The sequence below is a fragment of the Anopheles arabiensis genome, chromosome 3 (genome assembly GCF_016920715.1).
Source record: "Anopheles arabiensis isolate DONGOLA chromosome 3, AaraD3, whole genome shotgun sequence".
In the NCBI taxonomy this organism is placed as follows: Eukaryota; Metazoa; Arthropoda; class Insecta; order Diptera; family Culicidae; genus Anopheles; species Anopheles arabiensis.
In genome coordinates this window covers 14,371,557-14,387,207 of record NC_053518.1, presented here as the reverse complement: position 1 = coordinate 14,387,207, position 15,651 = coordinate 14,371,557, and the positions used below count along the sequence as shown (strand labels likewise).

General features: G+C 42.8%; 3 protein-coding genes across 8 annotated transcripts in view; 2 read left to right on the top strand and 1 right to left on the bottom strand.

Annotated features, from left to right (window-relative positions):
* The first annotated feature begins 32 nt into the window (after positions 1 to 32).
* On the top strand, positions 33 to 3,515 carry LOC120902893 (peptidylprolyl isomerase domain and WD repeat-containing protein 1). 2 transcript variants are annotated; one of them, XM_040311971.1, is made up of 8 exons: positions 33 to 311; positions 374 to 761; positions 840 to 1,479; positions 1,547 to 1,656; positions 2,545 to 2,663; positions 2,760 to 2,765; positions 2,902 to 3,242; positions 3,313 to 3,515. In XM_040311971.1, exons 1-8 carry the CDS (start codon positions 116 to 118, stop codon positions 3,454 to 3,456), a joined length of 1,944 nt encoding a protein of 647 aa, XP_040167905.1. In that variant the 5' UTR covers positions 33 to 115; the 3' UTR covers positions 3,457 to 3,515. The 2 variants fall into 2 exon arrangements, with proteins under 2 accessions (XP_040167905.1, XP_040167906.1); XM_040311972.1 differs by lacking the exon at positions 2,760 to 2,765.
* On the bottom strand, positions 3,501 to 6,650 carry LOC120902895. 3 transcript variants are annotated; one of them, XM_040311975.1, is made up of 5 exons: positions 6,520 to 6,650; positions 5,341 to 5,456; positions 3,949 to 4,009; positions 3,778 to 3,867; positions 3,501 to 3,696 (listed from the first exon to the last, which is right to left on the bottom strand). In XM_040311975.1, exons 2-5 carry the CDS (start codon positions 5,401 to 5,403, stop codon positions 3,599 to 3,601), a joined length of 312 nt encoding a protein of 103 aa, XP_040167909.1. In that variant the 5' UTR covers positions 5,404 to 5,456; positions 6,520 to 6,650; the 3' UTR covers positions 3,501 to 3,598. The 3 variants fall into 3 exon arrangements, with proteins under 3 accessions (XP_040167909.1, XP_040167910.1, XP_040167908.1); XM_040311976.1 differs by having other exon boundaries at positions 5,341 to 5,505; positions 6,520 to 6,640; XM_040311974.1 differs by having other exon boundaries at positions 6,536 to 6,611.
* A 4,340-nt stretch (positions 6,651 to 10,990) lies between these two features.
* LOC120902882 overlaps positions 10,991 to 15,651 on the top strand; it is a 46,755-nt gene continuing 42,094 nt past the window's right edge. The window contains exons 1-2 of one of the 3 annotated variants that reach the window (XM_040311959.1): positions 10,991 to 11,148; positions 12,595 to 12,807. The gene's annotated coding sequence lies outside the window, so the exon portion shown is untranslated. Of the gene's footprint in view, positions 11,149 to 12,550; positions 12,808 to 15,651 lie in introns of all 3 variants that reach the window. The other 2 variants (XM_040311960.1, XM_040311961.1) reach the window with 2 other exon arrangements.

Below are 15,651 nucleotides of genomic sequence, written 5' to 3'. Positions count from 1 at the left end.
TTGACAGCTGTCAATGCGGCTCGGTGAGATTTGTTTACGTTTGTCGTTTGTTCTGTGCTGTGGCACGCTTTGCTACGCTTTCGGCGCGTTCATCATTAAATAAAGCGATTTTAATATGAGTGAAAAGGAAAAATCCCGCCGCAAGCGTGCATCCAGCGAACCGGAAGGTGAAGACCGTGAGGACACACGCAAAGAGCCATCGGAACCGGTGGTGCCGGAAGAAAGCAACGAGCCCGAAGGCGATGAGGATGATGACGGTGGCTGGATAGGACCGATGCCATCGGCGGCGGCACAGCCGAAAAAGAGGAAAGGTAAGCAGTACAGCTTCCAGTTGTGCATTTGCTTCGGCTAACTACCCTGTCGTTTGTTTCAGTGCTCGAGTTTGAGAAGCTGTACATCGAGAACCTGCCCGATGCGGAGTGTTACGAGAAGTCGTTCATGCATCGGGACACCATCACCCATTTGGTCGTAACGAAGTCGGAATTCATCGTCACAGTCAGCGTGGATGGGCACGTGAAGTTTTGGAAAAAGATGGAACTGGGCATCGAGTTTGTGAAGCACTTCCGGAGCCATCTGGCACCGATCAACTGTTTGGCGGTGAACTGTAGCGGCACCTACCTGTGCACGGCCTCGGTGGACAAGAGCATCAAGGTGTTCGATGTGATTAACTTCGATATGATCAACATGCTTAAGCTGGAGTATGTGCCGTATCGGGTGGAGTGGATACATCGGATGGGGGATGTGATTAGCTACCTCGCTGTGTAAGAAAACGCATTTATTTAGAAAACTATGTCGCAGTAAACCATTTACGTTTAAACTCTCCTTCGTCTTTTTTACAGTGCGGATCAAGATTCACCAATAATTCGCATCTACGATGGAAAGGGAACAAACACACCGCTGCACACGCTGGAGAAGCTGCACACCAAACCCGTGGTGATGATACGCTACAATCCCACGTTCGAGGTGACGGTTTCGATCGATAAAGCCGGCATACTGGAGTACTGGTACGGGCCGCGGCATGATTTTAAGTTTCCCGCCAAGATTGTCCACTTTGAGTCGAAGCTCGACACCAGCCTGTACGAGTTTGCGAAGAACAAAACGATCGTCACCTCGCTGAGCTTTGCGCCGGATGGGAAGAAGTTTGCCACCATGTCCACCGATCGGCAGGTGCGCGTGTTCGGCTTTCTGAGCGGGAAGCTGCTGCGTGTGTACGACGAAAGCTTGGCCCGATACAGCGAGAGCCAGCAGCTGTCGCAAACGCTGTCGAACATGGAGTTTGGCCGGCGGATGGCGAACGAGCGGGATCTGGAGAAATCGGACGCGTTCGCTAACATGAACGTAACGTTCGACTATAGCGGACACTTTATACTGTACCCGACGATGCTGGGCATTAAGCTGGTTAACATTGAGACGAACCGGTGTGCGAAGATTATTGGCAAGAATGATAACTTGCGGCCGCTCAATTTGTCTCTATTTCAGGTGAGTTTTACGGCGTCACTTTGGAAGAACGTAATGGAATGAAATAAATTTATTGGTTCGATTTTAGGGCAAGGTAAAGTTCTCCAAAGCGGCCACCACGCTCGAGCAGGAAGCGTCGGAAAATAAGGCAGCACAGGCTATACCGAACGACCCAACGCTTTTTTGCACTGCGTACAAGTAAGAAGGAATGATTAAACCTGTACAACCAGTGCTGCAAAATGTCACTGTCAATGTCATGTCATGTCATGTCATGTCAGTGTCACGTACTCAATACTGATAATCAGAGGTGTGAACAATGCATGCTTCGTGACATTTTTGCGACCATCGTTTGGTCAGTCACTATGTCATGCCTTTTTTTAACTGTGATCAATTATGCAAACAGTCACCGAAATAGTCATGACAAATTCCGAGTGAAACAAAATCATGTCAGCGTCACGAGCTCTACTGTGATGATCAGAGGTGAGACTCAAATAGTTAGTGCAACCATCACATGCTTGGTGACATTTTGTGTAACCAACTTTTGGTCAGTCACTTGGTCGTGAAATTTTTTGTCGGTGATCATCACGATGGTCATGGGAGCCCTGCAAACCTAGCAACAAAGCGTGAATGTATGCTCATTTTGCTGCTAGGGACCACACACCAAGTATATTCCAAGAATGTCGTGATTATCACCGACAGAAACTGACGTGACCAAGTGATTGAGCAAGAGTTGGGTGCAAAAAAATGTCACCAAGCATGTGATAATCACTAAAAATGAGTGTTGGTGACTGAAACAGTAGCATTTGGCAGCGCTGTTCACAGCCAGAAAAAGTCATGATTAGGCTTGTGACGGCATTAAACTTTGCTTGTGAGTCAGAGTATCGAGTATGACTCAAGCATTCTCCCGTCGCGTTCGGCATGTCATGACGCACTTTCATTGATTATCAGCAATCAGCATCAAGCTACCACGGATACGTTCATTGTTTTCGTTGGTGAACATCTCGTGATGCTCATGACATTTTGCAGCACTTCCTACAACAATACGCGCGTGATGACTTATATGTTGATTTATACGTTTCACTACAGGAAACAACGGTTCTACCTCTACACGAGACGGCTTCCGTCCGACCTGCAAGACATGGAGCGCGATGTGTTCAATGAGAAACCTTCGAAGGAAGACATAATTTCCGTTACGGAAGGGCAGGGTAAGTTTTTTTTTGTTAAACTTCCTTTTTATAAAAGAGTTGTGAGCTTAAATGCAATCGTTTGTATAATCCCGCTCACCGTACTATCATTGCTAGGAGAAGGTAAATTTGCTAAATACTTCCTATTTCCTACCCTTTCATTACATGCATGTCTTGTTCGGTTTGCTGTTTAAGTTTACTTTCGAGTTGCAATCAATTCCCAATTAACCTTTTTTTATCATAACTTTACTACACCCAGGCGTACAAAAGATCTACGACAATGCGGTACTGCACACGACGATGGGTGACGTTCACCTGCGCCTGTTTGGCAAGGAGTGCCCGAAAACGGTGGAAAACTTCTGCGTGCACAGCAAGAACGGCTACTACAACGGGCATCTGTTCCATCGTGTGATCAAGGGCTTCATGATACAGACGGGCGATCCGACCGGCACCGGTACCGGTGGCCAGTCGATCTGGGGCGGTGAGTTTAAGGATGAGTTCTGTTCCACGCTCAAGCACGATCGTCCGTACACGGTTAGCATGGCCAATGCGGGCCCGAACACGAACGGAAGCCAGTTCTTCATTACCGTACTGCCGACGGTAGGTTTAGTGCTTTTTGCGAACAGTTGGAGTTGTATTAACTTAATCATTTTATTTGTTTCTATTTTAGCCATGGTTGGACAACAAGCATACCGTGTTTGGGCGTGTGCATAAGGGTATGGAAATTGTGCAGAACATCTGTAATGCCAAGACGAACCCGAAAACCGATAAACCGTACGATGAAATTCGGATCATTTCCATCAATCTGTCGTAGAACTCAAATTTTAAGAAACAATAATCAATAAAAACGACGAAAGATACAGGTTTAAAAACTGCCCGTGTGAATGTGTTGGTAAGTTGGAATTTAATTTAACTTTATTAACGATTAAGTGGAGTACGGATTGAACGCAGCTGCTTTACGCTTGAGCGGATGCCGTGTACGGTGGAGGTTTCTGGAATAGATCCGGTGATTTTATCACATCGTCGTATTTCGGCGGAGGCGGTGGTTCTGGGTCTGAAACAAACACAAAAAAGGGGAACGGGTGAATGGTAAACACAACTTCTGAATGGCCATTTCTAATAAATTCACCCTTACATGCCGGAGGTTGACTGCGTTCTGGTGGGGCTTGTGCCGGTCGTACGTCATTCTGGTAGATGGTAAACACTGCAAAACGTTGAGAGGTTTCTGAACAAAAGAGAGATAGTGAAGGGCATCAGATGGATTTGTACCGACCGGAAATGGACGTTTGTGGAGTGCGGGACTTACGAGTGCGTGATTGCGCTGTCGCTGGTCGATGCACCTGCAGCCCGAAGTAGTATATCCGGCGCTGTAGAGAGGGAGTGAAGACAAAATAAATCGATTGTAAGTATAGTTTTTTATTACATTTACTATTGTTTCCTGTTAACTTTATTTTTATTATTTATCCTTTACTATATATGCTTTGCTTTTGTTAAATTAATTCAATTTTATGTATAAAGTTTATGATTTTAGTAAAATTAATTAAACGTTGAGCCCTATAGATGGCTTTACGTAGCTTTCCAGTGTATTATCAAACTTTATAATTACTTTTTATAACTTTTTTATAGTTTATTATGCACTTCAATTATGTATTAATTTTATAATGCTCATGTATTTAATTATAACATTAATATGTTTTTTTTATGAATTTATTCCAAAAAGCGCAGAAAACTACAAACTCAATACTATTGCTCTGTTTTCCAATATGATCATATCATATCTATTGCCATTTTACACTATGAATTGCTTTATTCAACGTTTATGAGATTTTTTCCACAGTTGTCGTTCTTTGAATAATGTTGTTCAAACTGGAATCTGAATGGGAAAATAATGGGTCCGTCTACTGTACCATCAAATTGAAGTTATAACATTATACATTCTCTTCACACTTAATGATACGAAACGGTTAAATCGCTTTAAAAATGCACGTACAAAACCATATTTCTTCGCAATAATCTATTCCAAGCAATCCAAAATGTGCTTCGTAAAACAAGGGTATGATCACATCAAATTAGCTAATCTAAGTATCGCTTACACGCTCAAACGAACAATAACCGTGGTGAGTCACCTATGTTTGGTAATGAAGTTAAAAAAATCGTTAGTCCCAGTGTCACGTGTTGCTTCTAAACGCAACTCCCGATATGCTTCACTGGCAATGCCATTCATACCCCAATCTTTTGTTAGTTTATGTTTATGCCTGATTAAAAGCGTCCTCAAATCTTATCAAATCATATTTTAAAATTGAAACTGACTTTATTATCTATACTATCGCTAAACCATAACACGAATGATCGATCGGTTGGCCGATGTATAAGAGAGACATTTTAAATCAGGGTGTATGGGATTACCAACCAAATGGAATGACGAAATAGTGCATTTTAATTGCTATTTTTGGAAGAGGGGAACAATAACGTGTTTTTAAAGGTAATTTTAGTTTTCTTACGATGCATTTTTGATTGAAATCATATATCAAAGGCTTTTTAATTAATCTCTATACTATTCAACATAGTTTTTCATTTTAAAAAGACATGTTCCCCTGGCCGCAATGGAACATGTTTTCCTTGCTCCTTGCCCCACTCAAATTTCATTTAATTAATAATCTGTTCAATTCAATTTCCCAACTATTCCAGCACGGCTTACCAGCACAATGAAAAACAGCATCAGCACCAGAAACATCCACAGCAGGTGAAACACCCAGGACATGTTGGCTGCTACTTTATTGGGGACCCAAATGCACCTGTACACACTTTTATCTCCTATGCACCACGAGGAAAAGAGGGAAAATCAACCCACACACACAATTAACTACACAAAGAAACAAAAAAACAAGAGCAAAAAACACACAGATTCAAACGAAACAACAGTCACAGTCAACAAATGCTGAACATTTCACCATTTTTTGCAATCGTCCACCGTTTTGTGCGTCCGAAATATGAGTGTCACGCAACCAAAAAAACAAAAACAAAACATTCTTATCCTTATAGCACTAATTGACTATTCAATGCGGGGTGCAAAAAGTGCAAAACGATTGGCTTATTGCAAAAACCAAAATCATTTTTTTGTTTGACGCCCAACCAACTAACGAATCTATCCCACGCACCGTTTCCGTAATCGTACGGCTGATTTAACGATGAAAGTGTTTGTAATTTTATTTTTATTATTTGTAGAATCACCCTCATCACGCACTGAACTCATCACTGAACGCTGCTAGCATTAAGCGCTGATGCCTGCTGATCCTGCTGGTCAAACCAGGGGTTTGTGCATAAATTGCGTATTTTTTCCACGGCACTTCCTTTCCAATTGGCACACACACACCCGTAGCACCCGTAGCACAATTAAGCAGATGTTTGTTCACGGTTCGAAAAAAAAATGGACACGAATGTGTGATAAAAATTATGATGCGCAGTTCTGTTCTGGCGGGGGGAGGAGAGTGGATAGGCCCTCCCACTCCCGATAGCTATTTATGCCAATTTGTGTTGCCCATTCGGTTGGTCACGCGTCTGTTCATGCGTGCAGGGCCTTTTTTCTCTTATTAACACCACTGTTTAACAGAGTAATTTTAACTGTAATTGTCACTTCAATGCACATTCCACCATCCCCCCGTGCGTTCACAGTGTCGCCCACCGGAGGCAGTAATCAACCAACCAGCAGGAAGGCACTGGAATTATTTCCCCTATCGATTGATTATTTGCTACGTGATATGGGTTATTCGGTGGAAGTTTCGAGCTTATTGCAAGGTACAGTTTAAATCCGTACTGCACAAAAAAACACACACGATTTAAGGACAATTGCGCAAGGCGTAAGAATGTAAATCCATACCGAATTAAACTAATACCGAGTAAGATTGTTCGCGCGCGCGTTGAGATCGGGCAGGACCACGTTCTCGTCATCGGCCCAGCACTGGTACTGGCGGCAGCATCGAGTCGAAATCGATCACTGGCAAATAGCTAAAAGTGCCACTTCTCTTATCATTCGCCCATTTAGATAGCTAGACGGTGTGAAACAACAAATTTGCGGGTCGCTAGCTCCCCTCCGCCGGAAGACGAAAATAAAAAAAAAATGTGACTACCACAGGGAGGGTTGCGGGACATTGCAATGCGAAAGGGGTTGTTAATCGATTTTCGATCATTTTTGCCGTCACTTGGGAGACGCGTTTGAGATAAGCGCGGCTACTAGGGGTAGTGATACTGTTGTTTCCCCGTACGGGGAAGGCCCCCGGGAGTATTTGAGCTTACTACCTGCTTACTACACCACGGTAACGGGGTGTCGTACAGAGAGAAAAGGGACAGCCCGGACTGCCCGGAGTTCAAGTACCGAAAGGGATTAACTTGCGTTCGGTGTTGATGCTCTCGATTGTTGGTCACTTGATATTATTATTTTCAAACGCTTGTTCTGCACTTCAGAGAGGCTCGGTTGGGGTTTGAATGGGAAGGAAACAGGGGGAAAAAACAAAAAGGAAGCTAAGGTGATAATGATTCGCAAACGTTCATTTGCTAGCGTGAGGTGCGTTGCTCAAGTGTCGTCTGACCGATTGGGAACGTTTGGATGTGTCCGATAAGGGTTTTTTTAGAAGCGTTTTAGAAATATTTGAGACAGTTTTCATATAATAATATCTAAAAAAAAGTAAACAATTTTCATTCGAATGTGATCGCAATCACCGCTCACGTGATGCGAGAACATAACCATAAATTGTGAATCGGTTGGTAAAGAGCTTGTAAATCATCTCAATAATCATTAGTCATAAATCAATCACCATTCCTTATTGTAGCAAGGTAAACGATTTCGCGGGAAAATCCACCGTTTCAATGTGTTTCGCGGGAAGATCACGATCACGAGCGATCATGTATGATGCTGTAAGTGATGGTGCTATGGGAGACCTAAGAGAAAATGCGAGAGCTAGTGAGAGAAAACGAGAGAAAGAGAGAAAATGCCAGAGAGATAAATCTAACTTGAATATCGAGAGATCGAGCGAAGCATGCTTCGGGGCAGGGTTGGCTGTACAATTTAAATTGCATAAAGGCCGGGCTACATTGATCGTACTCGCACGCGTAATTTTGATTTTCACTAGCGCATCTGGCGGCGGCTGACCGAAGCATTTTGCTAAACAATTTGGAGCCGCTCCAGAAAATACGTTATTTTTCCATGTTTTTTACCTCAACTGGACTGGAAAAGCTTTGTAATTGATAGATTAATATGTTGTGCAAGTATTTCAGCCATTTTCGCTTCAAAAAACGATGAAAAAACAACTTAAATTTGAGATCCGGCACGACCATTCCCCCGACGACCAAAAAAAGCTTCCTCCAGCCGCCGCCAGATGCGCTAGTGAAAATTAAAATTACACCAGAGAGTACGATCAATGTAGCCCGGCCTTAATATTGCACTGTTGCGTAGTAATTTGATAACACAGCTGGAAGAAATATATTTGCATAAAGTTGCATTTTTCTGCAATAATTGCATATTTGTATATTTCAGTTGAAAAAAAATCTGTTTATAAAGCTAACGGTTTGAAGAGTTATTTTCTTTGGAGAAACGATCGATAAATGAGCTAAGTAAGATGATTTTTTTAATTTTAATTTAATCTTTTCGTCCCTTTTCCCATTCCTTGTACAGTCATTATGTCAGTATATACATAAGCTGGATTTGGATCGAGTCTACGAGTGTTCAAGTTGGCATGGAAACTCTCAGCTAATTTCCATAATACTATTTTTACGAAATAAGAAGGACAACGTGTCAGTTTGAAGATATTAAAGGTATACCAAGAGAAAAAAGTTGCATCCGATCATACAACAGACCGTGCCAAACGCATATTTCAGTTTCACTATTTTTTGGATGGACAACGATATTTGCGTGCAATCTTTTGACAGGCCGAGAGGAATACCGTATTTTTTTCGTGTTCAAACATATTTTTTCGATTGCTCCCAAGCCACGATTACGTGTTTTATGAATTATTTTTATAAACTGCGTTACAATGAAATCTCTCTGAGGTAAATCTTCAAGGGACCGTCAGATTAGAGAGATATTCATGTTGAGGAAAACTAATTAAGATGTTGCTATGAAGTATCCCAGATACCACGGGAAAAACATGGCATCCTTATTTACCAATATTTTTGTGAACTGTCATCCAAACATTCATTTTAGAGAATTTCGACTACCAAATCGCATATGCAGCTTGAAGAACATTTGCTTTAGGAAGACATTCATCTTGAAGAGACAAAAATGTCATCTTAAAGAAACAATTCATCTTGAAGAGACTGCATCTTAGAGAGATTTCACTGTAATTGTATCCAGCGAAGATCCGTGGTGTGTGAACGCAAAAATATTGGCAAATCTTTTTTTGACACTTGTTTCTAGTGGAAAGAGAAAGATTCGCGAAGAAAGCTATGGCTTGTGAGAACGTACCTATTGAGATAGAACTTTTATTCGAAACGCACATGATGCGAGTGTGTGGCTGCCAGTGGCGGATCTAACGATAGGCGGACTAGGCAGTCGCCTGGGGCCCCGCCGAGTTAGGGGCCCCGTAGATCGCAATTCTATAGTATGCCGTATACATTTATACACTGGTGGCTGCTTTAAGTGATCCGAAAAGGGAGCTTATTTACTCGAGAGTTTCAAGACATAATTTAATATTGAAATACAATGTATCGTTAAAATATTCTTCTATTCTTGAACTGCTCACGAAAGAACAAGTTGAAATGACATGCCCCGATCAAGAGTTATTCTCGAAAGGGGGAAGTGCCTATCGGAATCGATTCCGACTCGTGGGCGCGTGCGCTAGGTCGGAGATTGAATCACCGACAAACCGACGTGACACTTCGAACAAAATGAGCTTCAAAAGTTGTCTCCTGATTTCAAATGAAAATACGTTAAACACTAGCGCCATCTCTATAATGATTCGCTTACTACACTGACACAGAGAAGAAACTGCTAAATCCCCTTTTTGTTTTTCTTCGCAAATTCCAATGCGTATTGTTTTATTTACTTCTCACATCTTTTGCATTGATTTGGAAACTTATAAAATGATTTTCCTGGGTGTTTTGTCCAAAAATTCTCACAAAATCTTGCCTCACACTTCCTTCGCAATTTGTATTTAGAAAAGTTGTTTACATCGAAGCAGCAGTGAACAGAGCTTACTTTGACAGAAGTGATCGCCCCACTGGTAAATGACAGTACTTTCGTGTGGGACAAGGTGTATGGATATTAGGAGGTGAAGTGTTTCAGAGCAAATTGACATTTCACGACTTGACATAACAATACTGGGGGCTCCGATATGAAAATCGGGGAGGGCTGGAGGGGGGTATAGAAAATTGTATGCGATTTGACATAACAATACTCAATGATGGCGCCCGGAAAACGCGCTAACAATTCACCTCCTTAATAAACACACCTTGGTGTGGGACACTTTTGTAACGCCAGTTTCTCGTCGGTTTGTCGGTGATTGAATCATGCTCGACCCGTGGGTGCATAGAGTTCGGGTCACAAGACACGTCTCCGGCTCACTTATGCAGGTCTTTGCGGGACAATATGCACGTACTGGAAACGTTAACAAGTTCGTCCTAATACCTAGTGTGCTTGAAAAATTAACGCTTAATTTTTAAACTCTATGTTTCAACGAAAAAAAAAATGCTGTTGAAAAAAAAATAGCATGAATTTAGTAATTCCTTAAGGCCGGGCTACATTGATCGTACTTCGTAGTGTAATTTCAATTTTCACTAGCGCATCTGACGGCGGCGACCGAAGCATTTTGCTAAACAATTTGGAGCCGCTCCAGAAAATATGTTATTTTTCCATGTTTTTTACTTTAACTGGACTGAAAAAGCTTTGTAATTGATAGATAAACATATTGTGCAAGTATTTCAGCCATTTTCGCATCAAAAAACGATGAAAAAACTACTTAATTTTGAGATCCGGCACGACCATTCCCTCGATGACCAAAAAAGCTTCCACCAGCCGCCGCCAGATGCGCTAGTGAAAATCAAAACTACTCTACGGAGTACGATCAATGTAGCCCGGCCTTTACACCCCAATGCGTACCAAACTATAAATTGGTCAACATTTTACAATGGCAACAAACCCTGTCGACGAACCCTGCAAACCACGACAAACCACGCTTGCTGTGAGCGTTTGGCGCCTCGCTCGCTCCACGGATACGGCCAACTCTACGCACTCTAGCAGGCTGTGATCACGCGGGAGAAGCCTCGCTCTGCAGGGGGGAGGGGGGGGGGCTGACTCGCGCACGTATCTTCTCGCCCGGTACGGCGACGCGCGCACACTTCGCTCACACGCTCACCACTTTCTCAGTATTGTTGCGGTGCTCGCAAGGTTCGCAGGTTTGGTGCGGACTGCCTAACGCCCTTTTTTCTGCCCCACACCCGCCCCCCTCCATCCGGTGCACCTTACCACGTACAGCTCACGGTGCTTCCGGCGCCGAGTCGGAGGGCCAAATTTGTTGTAAGTTTGTGTGTTTTGTTTTTTTTTTTTCGTAATACCACAACAGAACGAGCGTGATTTTGTTTTTGCACTAACGCAAAATACACCGCGTGACCGACCACCCTCCCTCCCCGTGCGGTGATGATGTGACGCGTCACGATGAGAAAAACAACAACGTTTGATAAGTGGGCATCGATACGGATTGATAAAGTTGAGGAAGCAAACACACGCACACACACAAGTGTTAGTTTTTCATCTTTTATTCGATTGAGTGTGTATGCGTGTGATGCGCGGTGTACAATGTGCCCCGTTCGACTCGTAACAGGTTGAGTTATCAGTTATCAAAGCTCGTAGATAAATTAGGCCCTAGATAACCACAGCGACGTGTGTACGTGTGAGCAAATGTGTGGGTACTGGTGCCTACGTGATCGATCTATTGCCGCTCCTCTACACCTGCTTGATTTCGGGGTTGGTGTTCAAGCGTTGCGTGCGCGCGCGAATGAAGAATACGATCCAAGGTGGCGTTGATACCTTTTCCTCGCATCTTCTCATTCTTTCCCGTTGCTGGCTCCATTATGTTATTGTTTCATCCCCCTTTCCTTTCTATCGCACTTTCTCGCCGTGTTGTCATTCGTGTGTCGTGTTCCGTGTCCTGTGCTGGTTTGCCGTGGTGTTTCGGTCTATTCCTCTCTCTCTCTCTCTTCGCGCATCGCTTTGCGCGTGGTGACGCGCTCGCGCTCACGTGTGTGTATGCGTTGCTTTGATAAACGACACTCCCCCCCCCCCATTCCCCCTTTTCCAACCTTTTCAAACCTCTTTTCCACCCTTCATTCTTCCCACCTCAATACTCCTGTTCGGATACCATTGCAAACGAGGAGGAGCCCACGAGTGTCTTCGACGATCGAGTGTGTTTCTTTAAAAAGGCAACGTCTTGTGCGTGGCTGTGTGCGTTTTGTTTTTGGGTGTTGTTTTTGTTTGGCTGGAACCGATCGGGTTCCGAGACGACGAGGCATAAAATACAGCCTCCACCAAAAATGTTTGTGGCCATCGGTTGCTCGCGGCACTAAAGCGCGACAAGGTGACGTGGTGGTGGTACGCCGCCAAAAGTGCGAGTGTTGAATAGAGGTGGAATGCTGTGATGAAGGGAAGAAAACAACACAAACACCGATCGTATTGGGGTGGATTTACCAACCGCAAAACGCGGAACTGTTGAGAATGTCTTTCGGAAGTGAGTTTGCCGAGCGTGTTCGGAATGGTGATGCGTAAAACGAGTTTCTGCCCCAAACTGAGGCGACAACGATGGCCGAACGCAAATGAAAACGTGTGTAAATTGTCTGGAGTTTGTTTTTTTCCCCCGATCGTGCGTGATCAATTGATCGTTGTTTGATATTGATATCGTAATGTGTTGTGCTGACGAAAATAGGATCTAATTGTTCATTCGTTCGTTTTGGTTTGGTGAACATATAGCCCCGAACAGTGATGTGTGTGTGTGTTTTTTTTTTCTTCTATCGTAAACACCAACGGCTAGAGTGATCGAGCGAGCAGTTTGACCAAGATCGTCCACCTGACACTGACCCTTACGCATCTGTGTACACGGGGTGTTTGCCTTCGTGTCAGCGACGCACCTGTTCCGATACTACGCGCAGTTATTCCAAGGAGGACATCTAACAGCGGAATAAGGTAAGAAAAATGTGCAGCATTTTCTCCCTGTATGGTGAAACGAGTGCAACGTGCAACGAGAAATTGCCTTACACATGCGTGTATCATACAACCCGTTTATAGCATTCTAAATATTTGGGCTGTCATATGAGGCGATTTATAAAGATTGTGCTGAACATATATGCTCTAAAGAAGGAAATGGTCATTTAGAAATTTGCCAGTATTGGAAATGGATAAAAATGTAGTGCATCTTGTATAAGAAAATACTTTTCGTCTTCAAATTTGATTGTCAGTAAAAATCGTTATGAGCCTGTAATGATGTAATTTAAGCCTATTAGCCTATACACCAATTTGCCAGGGTTTTCCAGGGGTTCTCTCATAGTTGTGGGACACTTCCTTGACTTTTTCTTATAGGAAGTAAGCTTCTATGGCTATTCTAATTGGACTATATGGCATCCCTTTTTGGACAAGCTCCTTGGAAATATCCAACAAGGGTGCTATGGAGTCCAATTATCATTACATTAAGTTCATTTCACGCAAGAAATAATCAATAAAGTGTCTCACAATTATGAGAACTCCTGGAAACCCCTGTAACAGACGTACATATTTCTACCAGTTGAACTATTATCGCGAAATAGTTATCAATAATCAATTTGTACGTATCTGAGGCAGAAGCAGAAGTGGTCGCAGAAAGTTAGTTGACTAACTTAAGTAGAATCATAGATTTGAGTTGTTTTCTGTAAAAAAACAAAAAGAAGGTAATTTAATAAAAATAAGCACAAAAATATGTCTGCGGTGTTGTTGTAGCGTAATTTATGGATAGTCCCGGGTATCTGGTTCCGCATCAGTAAAATCACTGATTTTGTTAAGGAAAGGAAACGAACTAAGTTTTTCATAATGACGTATCAGCTTCTTTACAAAGCAACAAGAAAGTGTATATTTGTGTGAAAGTGTTATTCTCATATTCTAAGACACCTTGCAATGCTATCTCACGCCTAAGTCAACGACCGTCCGTGGTAATAAGTCTGCCACACATTCGAGCATGATTATGTTTATCTCGCTGTCAGATAGTTGTTTTCTGTGTGTGTGTGTGTGTGTGTGTGTGTGTGTGTGTGTGTGTGTGTGCTTTAAACCGGTCCTTGTATTAGGTCGACCACTTGCCAGATTGTAGGACGCTATACGAGGACTGTCAACAAACGAAGCGAGTACGCTTTGTGTCGTGTATCTTGTTAACAGCGTTTTAATAATGTTCAGGAATTAGACGCAAAACAATGGATAGGCTTAGGTCGTAAAACCTTTACTCTGCCATCTACGATCGTGTAGTTTGATCTGCTGGTAGAGATCATCTCCAGGAAGAAGGAGAGACTAAAATAAACCAGCAGATAAGCCGCACGAGCGAATTAAAGGGATTGCGTGTGTGCAATTTATGCTCGAAGGCGATCGATCCTCACAGCTGATCGATTGCGTCAGCGTTCGGCAGCAATAAAAAAACGGCATCGTGCAAAGCGAAGCGAAGGCGGCAAACATAACCCATCAACACCATCGGTAGGTCAATCGAAAAAGCTCACACCACCTCCACCACTAACACCACGATGAGTTGCGATGAGTCGCGTCAAACACCACGTGATTGATAAAGACGGGCAGAAGAGGCGCACTTTGCCGTGTGGTTTGGTTGGTTTGGCATTTATTCCCCCGTTTTGGATGCATTTGCTGTTGCCGTAATGGAGGTTGCCCGCATAAGTGTGATTACGATTCGAGGGCAATCGATGGAAAAAAGGGAAATTACAAGATGTTTAGAAAAAAAAAAAAACATCGCTTGTAGTTGGAAGAATAACTGCTCACTTACCTTGTTTTTTTTTGCGAGGCGCAACTCGTTTCGTTGTTGCTCTCGTTTCTTCGTTTTTTTCACTCCCTCTTGCTGGTAATGCGTCTATCGTTCGGCGTGGGGGGCAGTACGGTTGCGTATTTAATCGGTTGAAGATTCACAACATGTTTTTCCGTACGCTCGCAATGTAACGCAATGATGCAACGTAAAAGGTGCATTACCTGCATTGCAACCTGTGTGTGGATGGTCGAGCAAGAGTGCCGTAGAGCGTGCAATTAATGTAAAGAATGACAAAGAACAATGCCTTCCTGTGGCAGCGCACAGCTGAATGGTGATAGTGAGAGCAAATTATTTTTAGTGTCTAGAATGTGACGAAATGTATCGTCACAACGGGTGCAGCGATGGGTTGTGCTGCTGTGTAACAATAGTGTTGAAGAGGAGCAAAGAACAAAACACAACAACAGAAGGCACTAGATCGTGCCAAAGCTAGCCGACTTGACTGGCTGAGTCATGTGGTCTGTTCATTCATCCGTAATGGTATAAGATTAGTCACCACGATCAATTCTCGCTGTATGCAGGGCATCACTGCCACTGCTTAGAAGATGTGTGTTTGATTTGTAGCTTGAAATTGTTGTGTTTTTTTAAATTAGGAATTCCGATTGCCCGTTGTAATTATGTGTCGGATGTAGTCCAAACAATCATTGACATTTATTCAAAGGATTTTTAATACTTACTTAAGGTATTGAGTTGACTAGAAATTCCCTATTTTGGGGTATAAGCTAATATATAAGGTATTTTGTTTATTTTGTTGCTGAACACTGAAACTGATAGCAAGTTTACAAATATTTATGTTAAGGTGGCCCAGGACACATAAAAAGGGAGTTGTAAGACTTAAGGTGTAGACTATAATTTCGCATTGGATTTACATTTATGTTATTTCTATCCCTTTTGCCAACAACCTTTTGCCAATAGAGGTCCTGTAAATACTGAGAGACGTTTAGAACTGAAAAGTCAAAAACTTGTCTACTTCTATTTGGTGT

What these genes read in the sequence shown, in the direction of transcription:
- LOC120902893 (XM_040311971.1), top strand. Translation starts at nt 116, where the DNA reads ATGAGTGAAAAGGAAAAATCCCGCCGCAAGCGTGCATCCAGCGAACCG. An exon ending in ACAGCCGAAAAAGAGGAAAG is followed by an intron (nt 312 to 373) that starts GTAAGCAGTACA and finishes CGTTTGTTTCAG; the next exon opens with TGCTCGAGTTTGAGAAGCTG. An exon ending in GTGATTAGCTACCTCGCTGT is followed by an intron (nt 762 to 839) that starts GTAAGAAAACGC and finishes TCTTTTTTACAG; the next exon opens with TGCGGATCAAGATTCACCAA.
- LOC120902895 (XM_040311974.1), bottom strand. Translation starts at nt 6,590, where the DNA reads ATGACGAGAACGTGGTCCTGCCCGATCTCAACGCGCGCGCGAACAATC. An exon ending in CGCGCGAACAATCTTACTCG is followed by an intron (nt 5,457 to 6,535) that starts GTATTAGTTTAA and finishes CGTGGTGCATAG; the next exon opens with GAGATAAAAGTGTGTACAGG. An exon ending in GACAGCGCAATCACGCACTC is followed by an intron (nt 3,868 to 3,948) that starts GTAAGTCCCGCA and finishes TCTTTTGTTCAG; the next exon opens with AAACCTCTCAACGTTTTGCA.